Genomic DNA, 14,510 nt, shown 5'->3' on the forward strand with positions numbered 1-14,510 from the left:
ATCATAAAAATATGAACAATTTTTACAAATACTCAATTTATTCCATCAATAGTATCTAGGGGTATGCAAATAAAAATAGATTGGTTAAAATGTATTGTGAATACATAAACACGACAGAAAATTTAATATCAATTTGATTTTTCAACAAATAAAGTATCATAATTAAACTTTATGGACCCCTTTTATTAAAAACATGAATTTAATTTAATTTATCATAATGGGATTATAATTTTTTTTCTATTTCAAAATGTGGGGGACATATATTTAAGAAGAATAAGATAAAAGTGAGCTTTATTTATATTTCTAGTAATGGTCCTAAAAGTAGCATTGCTTACAGGATCATAAAACTAATTTACTACTTCAGACCCAAGCAGCAGAATATTCATCTAGAAATAATGTCTTTGCACAATAGGTGGATTTAAAATAATTTTGATTTTTTTCAGGTTCTTAATTAACTAGAAAACATGTCATTACTTTGGCAGCAATTTGCACATCATGCAATAAAAACTAAACCAGAAGCACTGTCACTATTTAAGTACCAGCCTTTATAAAAGTCAGACAGGTGATTCATGCATGTCAAAAACCCACCAAACTCTGTTTTATGTCTTATTAAGAAACTGTTATAGATCACAAAACCAGTCTTAGTTTCTCATACCGAAGTTGTGCTTTTGAGATAAAATTAATATTAGTACATGAAATTAGCACTTTGCAAGAGTTATTGTTCTTGATTTGGTTGATTTTAGTAGGAGAGTAATCAAGGGAACCAAGGTTATAGCGGTAATAAAAAGAATGTAATCCAGGGACAAAGACCAGACATGGAAAACAGACACACACAACAAAGAACACAAAGCAACTAAAATCATACATACAAAGTAACAAAAGTAAATGAGCAACTCGGACTCCACTAAAAACTGGGAGCATGGACCAGGTGCACCGGCAGGACAAGCATCCTCTGCTTTTCTAGAAACACACGACGAGTTGCTCATAAAAGGTCAAGCCCGGGGTAGACAAATGAGGGAAGGAAAACCATGACCCATTGAATAAACCAGCCCCCATGGCGCTGATGGATACACCATAATGATCCACGAGTCCACGATAATGACCATAAAACTTCTAAAGTGCTGAGTTCAATCATGTAGCAACATAACCCTGTTCCAGAAGCCTATTTGTTAGAATTCCAGCGCGACACAAAAAGTATGCGCAGTTTCGGCAAGCTCTGGCACAATGTACGAGTTGCAATATGAACACTCCATACGCAGGAGCCGAAGGGATGCTACCACATATGAAAGGAAAGTTGACAACTCCGAATGAAAAGTCACCACGTTTGTCGTAAAGTTTGGTCAATAGTTTTCCTCTACCATCGATTTCTAAGTGTAGGTCAAGATATGAGGCCGATTTCACAGTGTCTGTAGTATCCTTTATCTCATGTTCTTTTGGGTACATGTGATGTATCAAATCCCCGAAATTAGGATTGTTTAAAGATAATAGCGGAAACTGAGATTGAAGGATCTAACCAAACGATATTCTTTCTTTCTGATCAGATCAGCTATAAAGTCAGCCTCATATGAGTGAAGGAATAGGTCAACAATTAAAGGAGCACAATTTGTTCGAATTGGAATGCCAACTGTTTGTTGAAAAACATATCCACCACACTGGACAAATATGTTGTCAATTAAAAATTCCAGCATTTTGTAAACATCTTCCTCTGTATATTTGGAAGATGATTTTGAATTATTTCTTACAAAGTATGAGGAATCTCTACCAAGAACTATATATTTGTAGCTAGGTGTACCATCTTTTTTGGAAAAACAACGATATATAATGTTTTTAAGTCAGGATTTTAACTGAGTATGGGGAATAGAAGTATACAGCGTTGAAAAATCATAGGTTTTAATGCTATTATATTCAGATAATATTCTTGAACTCATTGTCTCCAAAAGATCTTTCGAATTTTTCAGGATCCACATTGAATTAATACCACTACAGGAGTAACAAGTATTGTGGTAGGAGTGTAGACCCTCTTTGATAGTTGTGAGTATAGAAGTTAAAAGTTTTGAAAGATTGAAATGTAGTTTTCTCAAAAGTACAGATCTAAAAACAGAAAGGACTACTGTCACATAAAAATATAGCATATGTAGACCAAAAATATGTCGTCTGATCCATGATATTTGTACACCATGAATCACCTTATCATAGGCTGTGTCTGAATATTATATGGACTGGTACTTAAAATACCCTTACCTGTGGATTAAATAACATTAATAGAAACTTACCCCACCACCCGATACCAAAACATCATGGTCTTTAATATAAAGCACAGTAGCGACATACCTGTAAAATGTAAAATTATAGGTGTCAAATATGACCAGTCTGATACTTTATAGAGGGTTGATTCTGAAACGGGATATGGGGGAATTTTATATCTTAAAAGTTTTCACAGAAATACATGGTCATACATGTTAACCCACATGCATTAGGGGGAGGACTCTCACAAAATCAAAGAAAAGCTTAGAATCTACCACATAAAAATTTAAGTTTTGCTGGAGGTTTTGGATTAAAATTGCTCTATCTTTTGTGAAAAATATTGAATAATCTAATTTTTACTTATTTACATAGAAATCTTCCACATGAGTCAGTGTCAATGGGGAGAATTTCCCACATTAACTTTTCCAAAGGTTAATCATCAACTTTTAAAAGTGTTAATTGTAAATTTAGAGACTTGAATCCATAACAAACAATACATCACAAAGACTTCCTTTACCTCTTACATTTAAAGGACAAAAGAATTGCTTGAAGTTGGCCAAATTCAAGTATTCTGGCAATTTTGTACTTTTTGGTCACTTTCTGGTCATATGTTTGGCAAGGAAATAGTGTCGACACCCAAGAAACAACTTCATATTCAGTGAACACAATCATTATTACATAGTTTATCATATGGAAAATAAAAAATTGTTCTTGGGTGTGGACAAAGTTTTCTGGATGTATATGTGTCCACAAAAACAGCAAAATATACAATTCTCAGCAGTTTTTGTATAATTGAAGTGCCATTATTACAATAAACTATTGCCTAAACACATTACTTTTCCTTATATTCATATATTTTACTATTTTATGAACAATCTCTATCTCATTAGAATAAAGTTGATATTTTAAGCAATACTCATAGCTAAATACCCCTGCACCTTTGTTTCAATTATAAAATCCATAAATTAACAGTTCTAGAAAGAAATGAAATTTTGAATTGAAAGTATTGGTAGTTCCTTCCCATTACAAGAAAACTTGATATGCATACATCATGAAATAATGTGTTACTGGTATAACAAACTAAAATATAATCACTCATACTAAGAGCACCAGCAGATTTGACTGTCCCATAGTTTAGCACTCTATATGATAAATGATAATATTTTGATTATTACTGTAATAATCATACAAGTTAAAGCTGATATTGCAATGAAATGCCTGCTGAAACAAATGAAACCAAAAAATTGACAAAAATACTTCATTTTGCACGAATTTTGAATTTTTCACTATTTCTACCCTGAAAATGTTCTTGCCTTGATTTGCTATCCTTTAACAATTCTAACTAAACCTATCTTGAAATTCTGGATCTGCCCTTGCTAACATGCTTAATTTAAGATCTTCTATTCCAGGTCCCAGTGCAACAAAAGTAAAAAAAATCACTTACATCTGAGAATATTCTTAACTTCCATGGTAACTCCAATCAACGTCTTTCAAATCAATGACGTCACAAACAGTTAAGAATTTTCTCAGACTTAATTATTTTTCCAAGTTTGTGGCACTGGGGCCTGGTAAAAACCTAATACTTACTCTGTATGTTGCAAACAGTAACTATGGATGCTGTAGGCGTTAGGGTAGCAACTGACTCTAATCTTCTCATCTCGGTCACAGGTTACCACAAATCTGTCACTTTGAGCCACAACCTATTGATATCAGAGGTACCAATTAGCTTTCAGGAATTAAAGGCCATGGTCCAAGCCCAGTTAAGATAGAAAGCAAAAGGTCCATTAAATGCACATTACTGGTAACTCTGTACAAAGACTTGAAGATCCAGTCAACAATTCACCAAAAGCCATTATTTTAAAATTTGGCCTCAGCTTTGACAGTAGGAAATATAATATAACATGACTTGCATACAAAATCACCTTTTCAAATTTTTGTAAATTCCATTACAAGACCTAGGTACCACCAGTTAAAAGGTCCCTATCGTTATTAACAGTAAATAGGTCCAAAACTGCAGCCTCTGTTTTTTTTTTAACCCCTAGTTTATACCAACCACACTGATACCAAGCTTGTAATTTTCCACCAAAATAAACAAACATCTCATATTTTCATTAAACCTTTTCTTGAGGTCTTCCATTTTTCTATTTTCAATGCTACTACAGGTAAACCTTCAACATGTACAATGATTGCAGAGATTTAAAAGGTCTATTAAATACATCAAGGCCACTTAAATCAGTGATGAATCACCCCATGCACTTTTTGCACTTAGAACTAAAAAAATAGACAATAATAAAATAAAATATTATATTTCTTCTGACAGTGGTACTATTTATAAAGATGTAAAAGAAGTTCAAATCAAACCACAAGTTACTTCCCCTTATATATAAAAGACAAGAGGACAGTAACACTAGTTGCTACAATAGTTTCCTAATAGAAAGAATGAAGCTTCATACCACTTAATATTTCATCTTTTTTTTCAAAAATGAAAATTTAAAGCTTAGAGTATTTAACAATGTTCAAAAGTTAAATAATTAAAAAACAGTATAGAAAAAAAACACAATTTTTCAATTTGACTACACTTACATTATGACCTGTTCTTTTTTAATGCCTAAAATAAGGGGTCAAACATGTGGATTTTCCTACCTATTCCTTTGCCAATCTACATGCAGTAAATTCAGAAGTTATTCCAAAAATATGATAGGGTTTTGATTACAATACTTTGTTACTAAAATTCTTACCATAAGAAGTCTGTAATTACGTTAATATCAAAGCAGATACATTTGACAAAATTCAATATTTAATTAAATTGCTGTTTATGAATTGGTTATAAGATTTTACAACGATCATCTCTAGTTTTGGAACCCTTCCCCTATTATAAATTTCTAGATCTGTCACCACATGATCATTCGATGTATACCCAGGAACAGAATACTGCCACTAAACAGAAAATTATAGGTTGGGGAGCAACCAAATGTCCTCATAATACACAATTCATTGAAGCTAAGCTGCAAACCAAATCTGAAATAGTTCCCTTCAATGGAGGCTAACATTTTTGTAAAGGATATTTTTTTTAACACCATACAACAAACATTTAACAAATCAATCCATCTTTGGAAGCTGAGAGTTTTCACAATCATTAACAAATGGAGAAAAAATGTCAAGATTCCACTTCACTAGAATTTGATATTAGACAGCTTATATTATATGTCCCATCCAAATAAGCTTAATATCAAATCTGAAACAATTAGGTAAGCAGTAGCCAAGACAACTGAGACAGGACTCAAACAAGTTCAAAAGTGGACTATAGGACAGGGAGGATGAAGGAAAAGACAAAATGACAAAGAATGTAATTGAAATGTACCTCCCACTTGTTGAATAGGGGCATGATAGATTAACATATGATTTGGTATTAAATTTGGTGATTTGAAAGTTGAAAAAATGTATGTACAGTAAAACTTGTCTAAACTGAACCCTGAATAAACCATAAACCTGTCTACACCAAAAGCCTTTTCATATCAGTTTTAATGTATTTTTAACTCTTGTAAACCAAATATTATCTTAACACAAACATTTAGAAAGGTTTTATTGTGATTATTTTGTTTCTGTTCTATGCAATTATCAATAACTGCAGAAGAAAAAATTTGTAAAAAATTAATAATAAAGTTACTGCAATTCACACACCTTCATTTAAAGCTGAAAAATGCTAATACTTGATATTTAATACAAAATGAAGTATCCGTAAAAATCAGTTTGTTAACAGTAACTCAGAAACCCTTATGGCAATCTTCTTCATATCTCATTTCATCCTTAAAAAGCTGCTACAACTTCTGCATCATCTAATAATTTCCCCAATGTAATTTATATATACAGTGAAACAAAACTCAACAAAACCCCTGATGGATATTAGAATTGTTGGCTTACAACAGATGTTTGGTTTACCCTGAGGTTGAAAATATACATTTGAACTGGTATTAAGGGGCTTTAAAAAGTGACCTGCTTAGGCAGGATTCTAATTAACTCAGGGTTCAGTTCAGAAAGGTTTTACCGTACATCCTTTAACAGTAATAGCCTATCCCAACACACATTCGTGACCTTCCATTTCCTTTACAAGAGAAGGAGATTATTACAAAACTTTTTAAGACTTTCTTTACAACAGATGGCAGCTAATGTAAACATAAATCATGTGACACATTTCAAAATATGTTGTTTAGTATATATAAATCTTTCCAGTAGATGTCACTTATTCATAAAAAAAAAATAATGACACTGCTATAACAGACATTGTAATGAAGGAAACTGAAGCATTTGGTTGAAACTTGCGAATCCTATTCCACTAAATCCTGTAATGTTAGATATAAGCTATATTTTGGGAAAAGACAAAAAGTCAATTACTGGTAGTGAGTAGATTGACAATAAAGATAGAAAGGGCTTTGTCTGAGTGTTAAATCAAAGCTCTTACTATGGACATTATTCATTTCTATATACTATAGTGATCTTACTGCAATAATTTGGCATAAAATCTTTTTCTACACAAAATTCTTACCAGAACTTACATAAATACCCTTTCTCATGTCAGACTACTCCTACACTGCCTAAGACTTTGTCCTCAAACCACAGTAAAACAGAAAACAGGCAGTTCAATCATTGAGAAAGTTTTGTTTGAGGGATAAGAAAAATAACTTATTTTGCATAAAATAGATGAAAAACTCTTTAAAATTATCCCCAATGAATTCAGAATATTTAATGCATGAATGGAAACATCTATATAGCCTGAATGCATCCTAGTGTGCAATAACAGGAGAATAAAAGCAATAGGATTCTAGAATAGTCTTTTGTTTTATACAATAACAGCCATATCAAAACAAGCACATACATTAAATTTACATGAATATATCGTGTATAGAAACAGAAGATGACTGAAACATTATCTTTAGTATACTTGGTTGCCATATCTCTCTGGGATTCTGAGAAAAATCAATAATATTTTTTCCGCTTTGTTGAAGAATCAAATGAACCTCTTTTAATGAGTTATTTACTTCATCTTTATTGCCTTGATCTCTTTAAAAGGTAATGTTGTCTTTTCTTTCTTCTACACCCGCTATTTTTGACATTTATTGGTCTTATGCAATTACAGAGCACGATTAAGGATAGTAGGTTTCCAAATTTGCTCAGATTTCTTACCTTTTGTAGTTTTCTCCATATCTGTATTGTTTTATGTACAAATTTTAGTAAGAATCAGGCAAATTTCATTAAATCTGAAATGCTACCTATCTGACAATGTGTAAACTTACTATCAAATGGCCTCTGATATTAAAGAAAACCACCATTTGGTTTAAATCTGCTGAGGTTTCGTAAATTTTCAAAAGAGTGTAAAATAAAAAGGTATCTGTAAGTTACTGCACCTTGAGTGTACCCAATCTGTTTTCCCCATAAACCTACCAAGTAAAAGTTATACTAAGTTAACAAACAGAAAGTACCAGTAGACACGCCACTAATATGAAATATGGGATTCCTAAGTCGCTTATTGTCAAGTAACAATTTTACTCGCTGAGAAAAGTGTGATAAAAATGTTGCCTATTACTAGTACCATAGTTGTACGAAAAAGTATGCAATGAATGAGTAAACAAGAGGCAAGTCTGAAATCTTTATGCACAGATGAGACCACTCACAAGTATGCATTCCAAAAATCAAAGACTGAAATCTTCAAATGCGCTAATTGTCAAATATTCTATGCCACTGAATTTGGCTACTTTCTATATCTGAAATGGCATAAATATGGTATGCTCTAAAATCAGCATCAGACTTCCACTAGAGTCTTGGTTCCCTTGATATTATTACTCTTTCCTAACTATGATGACCCAAATGTTTTCAATCAAAACAACTGGTAACCAGGAACCAGATTAAACAACTGGCAATGGCTATATATAAATATCAGGGCCCTGATAATGTATATGACCTATATACTCAATTGTAACTATCTCCTGTGTCTGAATCAGAAACTGGGCAATGTTCAATGCTAACCAATCATTTCATCTTTTAATGTAAATTTCCTGTTCTCATACAAGCAATCGTATGAAGTCAGAACTATGAAGCTATGATGGTAAACAAGGCCCTGATTTGCAGCTAAATGCACAGTAGTAATATAAAATTATGTAAATCATATGTGAATGTAAAGTACTGAAATTACGAATGCAAGAAGTTGCTAACAATATTAGCAACTGAAAAAAACATTCATTGTCAATGATGGGTACTGGTAGAAATATCAATTGATTCTGCAAACATTTTTTGAATATCATAAATTCAGTCAATACGTAATTACTATGATGGTACATGTACAAGTACAAATACACATTATAAGTGATGTTATATTTTTCTGACCATACTTAATCCACTGCCTGAGTCTTAGATGGACTGACCCTTTTAGATGGACATACAGGAAACCTCACAGTTGCCTGTTCTAAAGTAATTACTAGAAGAAAAAAAAATAACATGATGAGTCAAACACAGGATGATTGTGAATAACTGGTCTATGGGATGGAAAATTGTGAATACAGGGAAAACATGTACTCAATAAACCCAACTAAGAGCATTACTATCGCATCACAAGGCCTGGTGTGTATTAATGGTTCAAAAAAAATAATACCACAGATATGGCTGTATAGGTTTTATATGGTTTGGAGATTATTAAAGTGTTATGATAAGGCAAATTACAACCAATATTTGCAGTTTATTTGGTACAATATATTTAATCAGAAATGGCAGTTTTGATTTTTGATTTTGGTTTTGTTTTTCAATGCAATTTTATTCCTGATAACGATTACTTCATACACCTGGGAGATTTGTGTATCCTCTAACAGTCAGATCACACTCCTTCTCCATAATGATTATTTCATAAACTTGGGAGATTTGTGTATCCTCTAACAGTCAGATCACACTCCTTCTCCATAAAGATTATTTCATACACTTGGGAGATTTGTGTATCCTTTCAGTCAGTTCACACTCCTCTCCATAACGATTATTTCATACACCTGAGAGATTTGTGTATCCTCTAACAGTCAGTTCACACTCTTTCTCATTAGGCAGAATACTTTTCAGCGGTTTTCATTAATGGCCTTTTGAAGTGCTAAATAGTGCTTTACAAATACAACTTTTTTCACAACTTTTGTTGATGATGAGATATGGCAATTGTGTGAAATAAAAGAACTTACTGATCATACTCACATATCACTTCCCCACAATGGAGGAGGTGGTTATTCAAAATGATAATGCAAATAAAAAAATTCCCACCTTTGAGTTTATGAAGGCAGAGTTGCACTAAAAAGTGTTTCAGGAGTTCATTTCAGGAAAATAAGATTAAAAAGAGAAAGGTCCAACAGTATTTGGTGCATGTATATTTCATGATATTTAGAGTGTATTATAATTTTTGTTTGTTTTTTGTGTGTTATGTGAACCATAAGTTTTGTTTTTAGTTTATATCATGTAAATATATATATACAGTGTTTTTCCTTTTTTTTGTATGTTTGTATTGGTTAGTTTGATAGTTTAAAAGTTAAATGAAACATTGCTTTTTAATAAATAGTAGTTAACTTAATTGTGTCGTAATGTCTAGAGGGAGGTCTCATGTTATAGATTATCACTGTGCCACAAGCTGGAGTGTTAATATTTTCTATTCTCAACTTCAATGAAACTAGTACATGAAATAATACAAGAGAATAGTAAACTTATCATAGTTGGACTTATAAAGAGTCCCCTTTTTGGATTGGTGTAATATCATACTATGCACTATGTACAATATGTATGTTGTTGAAGGTGACAAACATTCTCCCATGCACATGTCCTTTGTTGTGTAAGAGTTATTGCTTGATACAGACATACAGAAAAAACACAGGTCTTATGTTATGCACAAGAACACACACACATACACACAAATGAATGTATAAAACATCAATAAAAATAGGGCATTAAATAGGACATCAAATGGGTGTGAAAACAACTTAAAATTGCCATAACTACTGTGTACTGTATTTTTCAGACTACAAGTCAATATATTTTTTTTTACCCTACCAGTGCATCTGGTCCATGCTCCCAGTTTTTAGTGGAGTCCGAGTTGCTCATTTGCTTTTGTTGCTTTGTATGTATGATTTTGGTTATTTTATGTTCTTTGTTGTGTATGTCTGTTTTCCATGTCTGGTCTTTGTCCCTGGATTACATTCTTTTGATTTCCGCTATAACCTTGGTTCCCTTGATTACTCTTTTGATACTCCACATTGACGTATATGTAGAAAATAAGGTAAATAGTTCTGATTAAACTAAAATACAAACTTGATCAGTATTTTATGATACTAAATAAAGTTTGAAAAAAGATCCTTTAATATCTTTAAAAGAAAACATCTTGAAACCCTAAGGGATAGACAGACAGACAGACAGATGGAAGGACACTTTTCAGAGGGTATCATATAACACCTCATCACTTCATGTGGCTGGGTAAAAAAAATGGAGTATTGTACATCAATTCAATTCTCAATTGAAAAAAAAAAACCACCAGAAATAGACTACCTTTTGAAGTTTCTATACATTATTTATAATAATTTCATATTCTATCTTTTTTAAAAGCATTTTCCTACCATGAAGATCCTAATTTTGTTTTCCTTCTTTTAAGAAATTCCAACGGGAATCCCTCTTCATGTTATGCAATATAAGTTGGTATATTTTAGGATACAAACTAACTTTAAAGATAGCTTTTAATTTCCTTTAGAAGTCATTATATCATTATCCTGAGAACAGATGTAAAATAAAGGTGTACAAATACACTGAAACAAACCAAACAAAGTACTTAGCATGGTGCTCATGTTTACAGTTAACTACTTTTAAAGCAAATTAATAAAAAAAAAAAAAATTATCACGCACAATTACATATGTTGTACTTTTAAAGCTGCATTAGCTGCCAAATTTGTTCAGTTTTGAATCCACTGAATTTAGCTGATTCAATGAAATAAGTTTGTAGTAATGCAACTGAAACAATAAATGTCGATAATACCTACAGAATATTGTGAAAACAACGTTTTTTTTTAATCAGAGGTCGATAGGTCTGATTTAATTATTTTTCGCCATTACTTCCAAAGATTGCCGACAGGCCATTCACCAGGGTTAAAAATACTTTAACATTGGTAAAAAAATAATAATAACTGATACAAAGGTAAGCACGTGTCTTGTTTTCATTTCATTTCATCTATTTCTTGATTAGTTTTCAAATAAATACTGACCATATTTGAGCCGCATTATATAACAATACGTAAATTTTAAAAGGATCCTTGTGTTATATTGGAACTTTTTACTTTTACAGCTTGAGTCCGTCGGCCTTCCTTGCTGCTGAATAACCACTTTCACTTTGCAATCAGATTTGTTATTAAAGAAGCAACCCTTACAGCACATGTGTGGATTAAAGTCACCAGAAGTCACAGGCATACGAACTTGATCTAGGTCGATTTTTTGTCTTGCAAGACAATAAGTATATAGACACCTATTTCATGTATTTAATGCATTTTATTTGTGGATATCAAATGAAATTGAACAAGAAAAGTACAATTTAGTAGAAATAATTCAAAGTTAAGGCAAATTTAGACGAAACAAAAATTTATGAAATTGACAGCTAATGCAGCTTTAAAAGTATGGAATATCATGAGTGAAGAACAAAATTCTGAGATGGAGACAGACAGACTGACAGACAATTGAACAAGTATCTGAGGAGCAAAACTTTGTGACAGGGATAAATGGACTGACAAACAATGGAATAAATATGAAAAAAATGAGAAAAATGAAATGAGGAGAAAAAATATTTGATACACATACAGACAGACAACGGAATAAATATTTTAGATATAAAATGAGGAACAAAACTGAGAAAGAGAGAGAGACAGACTGACAGACAATTGAATAAATGAGGAGCAAAACCTTGCCACAGACAAAAATAGACTGACCATTGAATAAATATCATTGGTGATATGAGAAGCAAAACTTTGAGACAAACTGCCAGACAAATGAATAAATAAGGAACAAAACCTTGAGACATAGCCCGAGACACTGACAAACAAATGAATAAATATAGTGAAATTAGAAGCAAACCTTTAAGACACAGACAAACAGACAGACAATTGAATAAATGAGAAGCAAAACTATGAGACAGACAAAGACAGACTGGCAGACAATTGAAAAAAATTTCATAAGTGAAATTTAATGCAAAACTTTGAGACAAACTGACAAACCATTGAAAAAATGAGGTGCAAAACTTTGAGACAGAGCCCGACAGACTGGCAAACAATGGAATAAATATCATAAGTGAAATGAGGAACAAAACTTCAAGTCACAGACAGACTGACACACTATTGAACAAATGAAGAGCAATACTTTGAGACATGGATAGACAGAAAGATGAGTTACTGGATGCAGTTATACCTCACAACACTGTATCATTAACAACCAGAAATACTTAACAACTGTTACCAATATCAGAAAAACAATTTTTTTTATTTTTGATTCAAAAAGTTTAATTGTTATCATATATATACTGTTGTCTAACTGTAATACCATGTGTTTACTTAACAATAGAAACAGAACAAACATCTAAAATGTCTCCAAACAAACAATGTACCAACACACATTTACATAAAATGTCTCCAAACAAACAATATAGCCAACAAAAAATATAAAACTTCAAAGGAACTGCAGTAAATGATGTCTATACGTGTACTATAATTCAAGCTAATTTTTTTGTGCTATAATAATTTGTTGTGATCAATTAAAAAGATTCTATTGTCATAAATAGCAGAAGTTTTTTTTCTACTTTTATGCACTCAAGGTTGTTCATCAATTCTCAATTCTGCTTGCTGCGGGTAAAAACTTCTGACCCCCCCTTCTTTATTTTAAAGGTTTAGTTCATAAAATCTTCATTCTTAAAAAAATTTGGTGTTTTTTTTTCATATTCTGCTCCCATAACTAGACAGCTTTTAGTTTTGAAGTCCATTTGCATTAAGTTTCAAACTTTTCAAGCCCACTCAAATTAATTTTTAATACTTTTCATCTGCAAGCCCTGGAAAAAAAATAACTTTTTACTGTCCCTATTTATTACAAAAGGTTTAGGTAATAAAATCTTCATTCTTAAAGATTTTGGAGTTTTTTTCATATTCTGCTCCCATTACAAGACAACTATTACTTCTGAAGAAATTTTTTAATCAATTTGCATTTAAGAGAAGTAAGCAGTTTTTGATTCCAATTATACTGAAAAGCAAAAAATAAAATAGATTAATCTAATCAAGTGATCACTATACCCCCCTCTGGCACTCTTCTCAAAAATTCAACTAAAAAAGAAGTCAATGCTCCTAAAATATACCAACTTTTAAACTTGATCTCCATTATTGGTCCACAGCATCATGTTACAAGTTTGAAAAATAAGGCTGAGCAACGTTTATATTACTCTGAAATCAAAGTGTAACATGTCCAGGCATGAGAACCACAATATACCCCAAAATAGTTCTGAGGAAATATAAAAAGGTCCTCTCTACCATCCTCTTGAGGTTTGGAGAAGTGAATGAGATTTTTAGTTAAATGTGGCCATATTTAATATCTTTCCCATTCTGTAGAAGTTCATAAGAACAAAAAAATGAGCCCAGACATTTAATTCAATTCCACAATTCTCATTTAATTTCCAGTTCATTCCAGACAAAAAGTGAAATAAAATAATGTCTGGATTTTTTTCAGTCTTCCACATCATTTCACCCCAGCATATGTAAAATATTTGATTCATAAATGCACTAGGGATTGGAAATACTGGTAAAGGGGTTATATCCATTTGAGTACAGATAGAATTATGTATTGAGGAAGATTGACTTAGCAAGAAAGCCTTAACTAAGTGCTATCCCAGTAAGAATCAGGCAGTGGGTGAAACATGATGGAAAAAAAATGCAAGTCTTTCCATTAAATCTTATTCAAAATGTTATCCGAAATGCAGAAATGACATTCAATTTTTTTTGAAGTGTTAATAATTAGAGACAACTCACCTTTCTCAAATCATGATTGATTATTGAGGTTTAATGCCCAGGCAGCAATATTTCAGCTATATTCAGGCGAGATCATCTACTGTATCTATGAATTTGTTTTTCTGCATCCTCTTGAAGACAAACGAACAATCAGTTCATCTTCAATAGAGCATACACTTTGTACCTACATTGTCAAATTTGTGTTGTTTTTTTTTTTGCATGGCTCATTGTTTT

General features: G+C 31.9%; 1 protein-coding gene across 1 annotated transcript in view; it reads right to left on the reverse strand.

Moving 5' to 3' along the window:
• The window catches only part of LOC148610074 (tRNA (guanine-N(7)-)-methyltransferase non-catalytic subunit wdr4-like), a 71,623-nt gene that overhangs the window by 10,962 nt on the left and 46,151 nt on the right, over positions 1 to 14,510 (reverse strand). Inside the window, exons 5-6 of the mRNA XM_088542099.1 lie at positions 3,832 to 3,944; positions 2,274 to 2,331 (exon numbers count right to left, since the gene is read on the reverse strand). Coding sequence (XP_088398225.1) covers positions 2,274 to 2,331; positions 3,832 to 3,944 — 171 coding nt within the window. The remainder of the gene's footprint in view (positions 1 to 2,273; positions 2,332 to 3,831; positions 3,945 to 14,510) is intronic.

Source organism: Perna viridis, chromosome 8, assembly GCF_037379345.1.
Source record: "Perna viridis isolate PV_CMFRI_1.1 ecotype Kerala chromosome 8, ASM3737934v1, whole genome shotgun sequence".
NCBI classification, from domain to species: domain Eukaryota; kingdom Metazoa; phylum Mollusca; class Bivalvia; order Mytilida; family Mytilidae; genus Perna; species Perna viridis.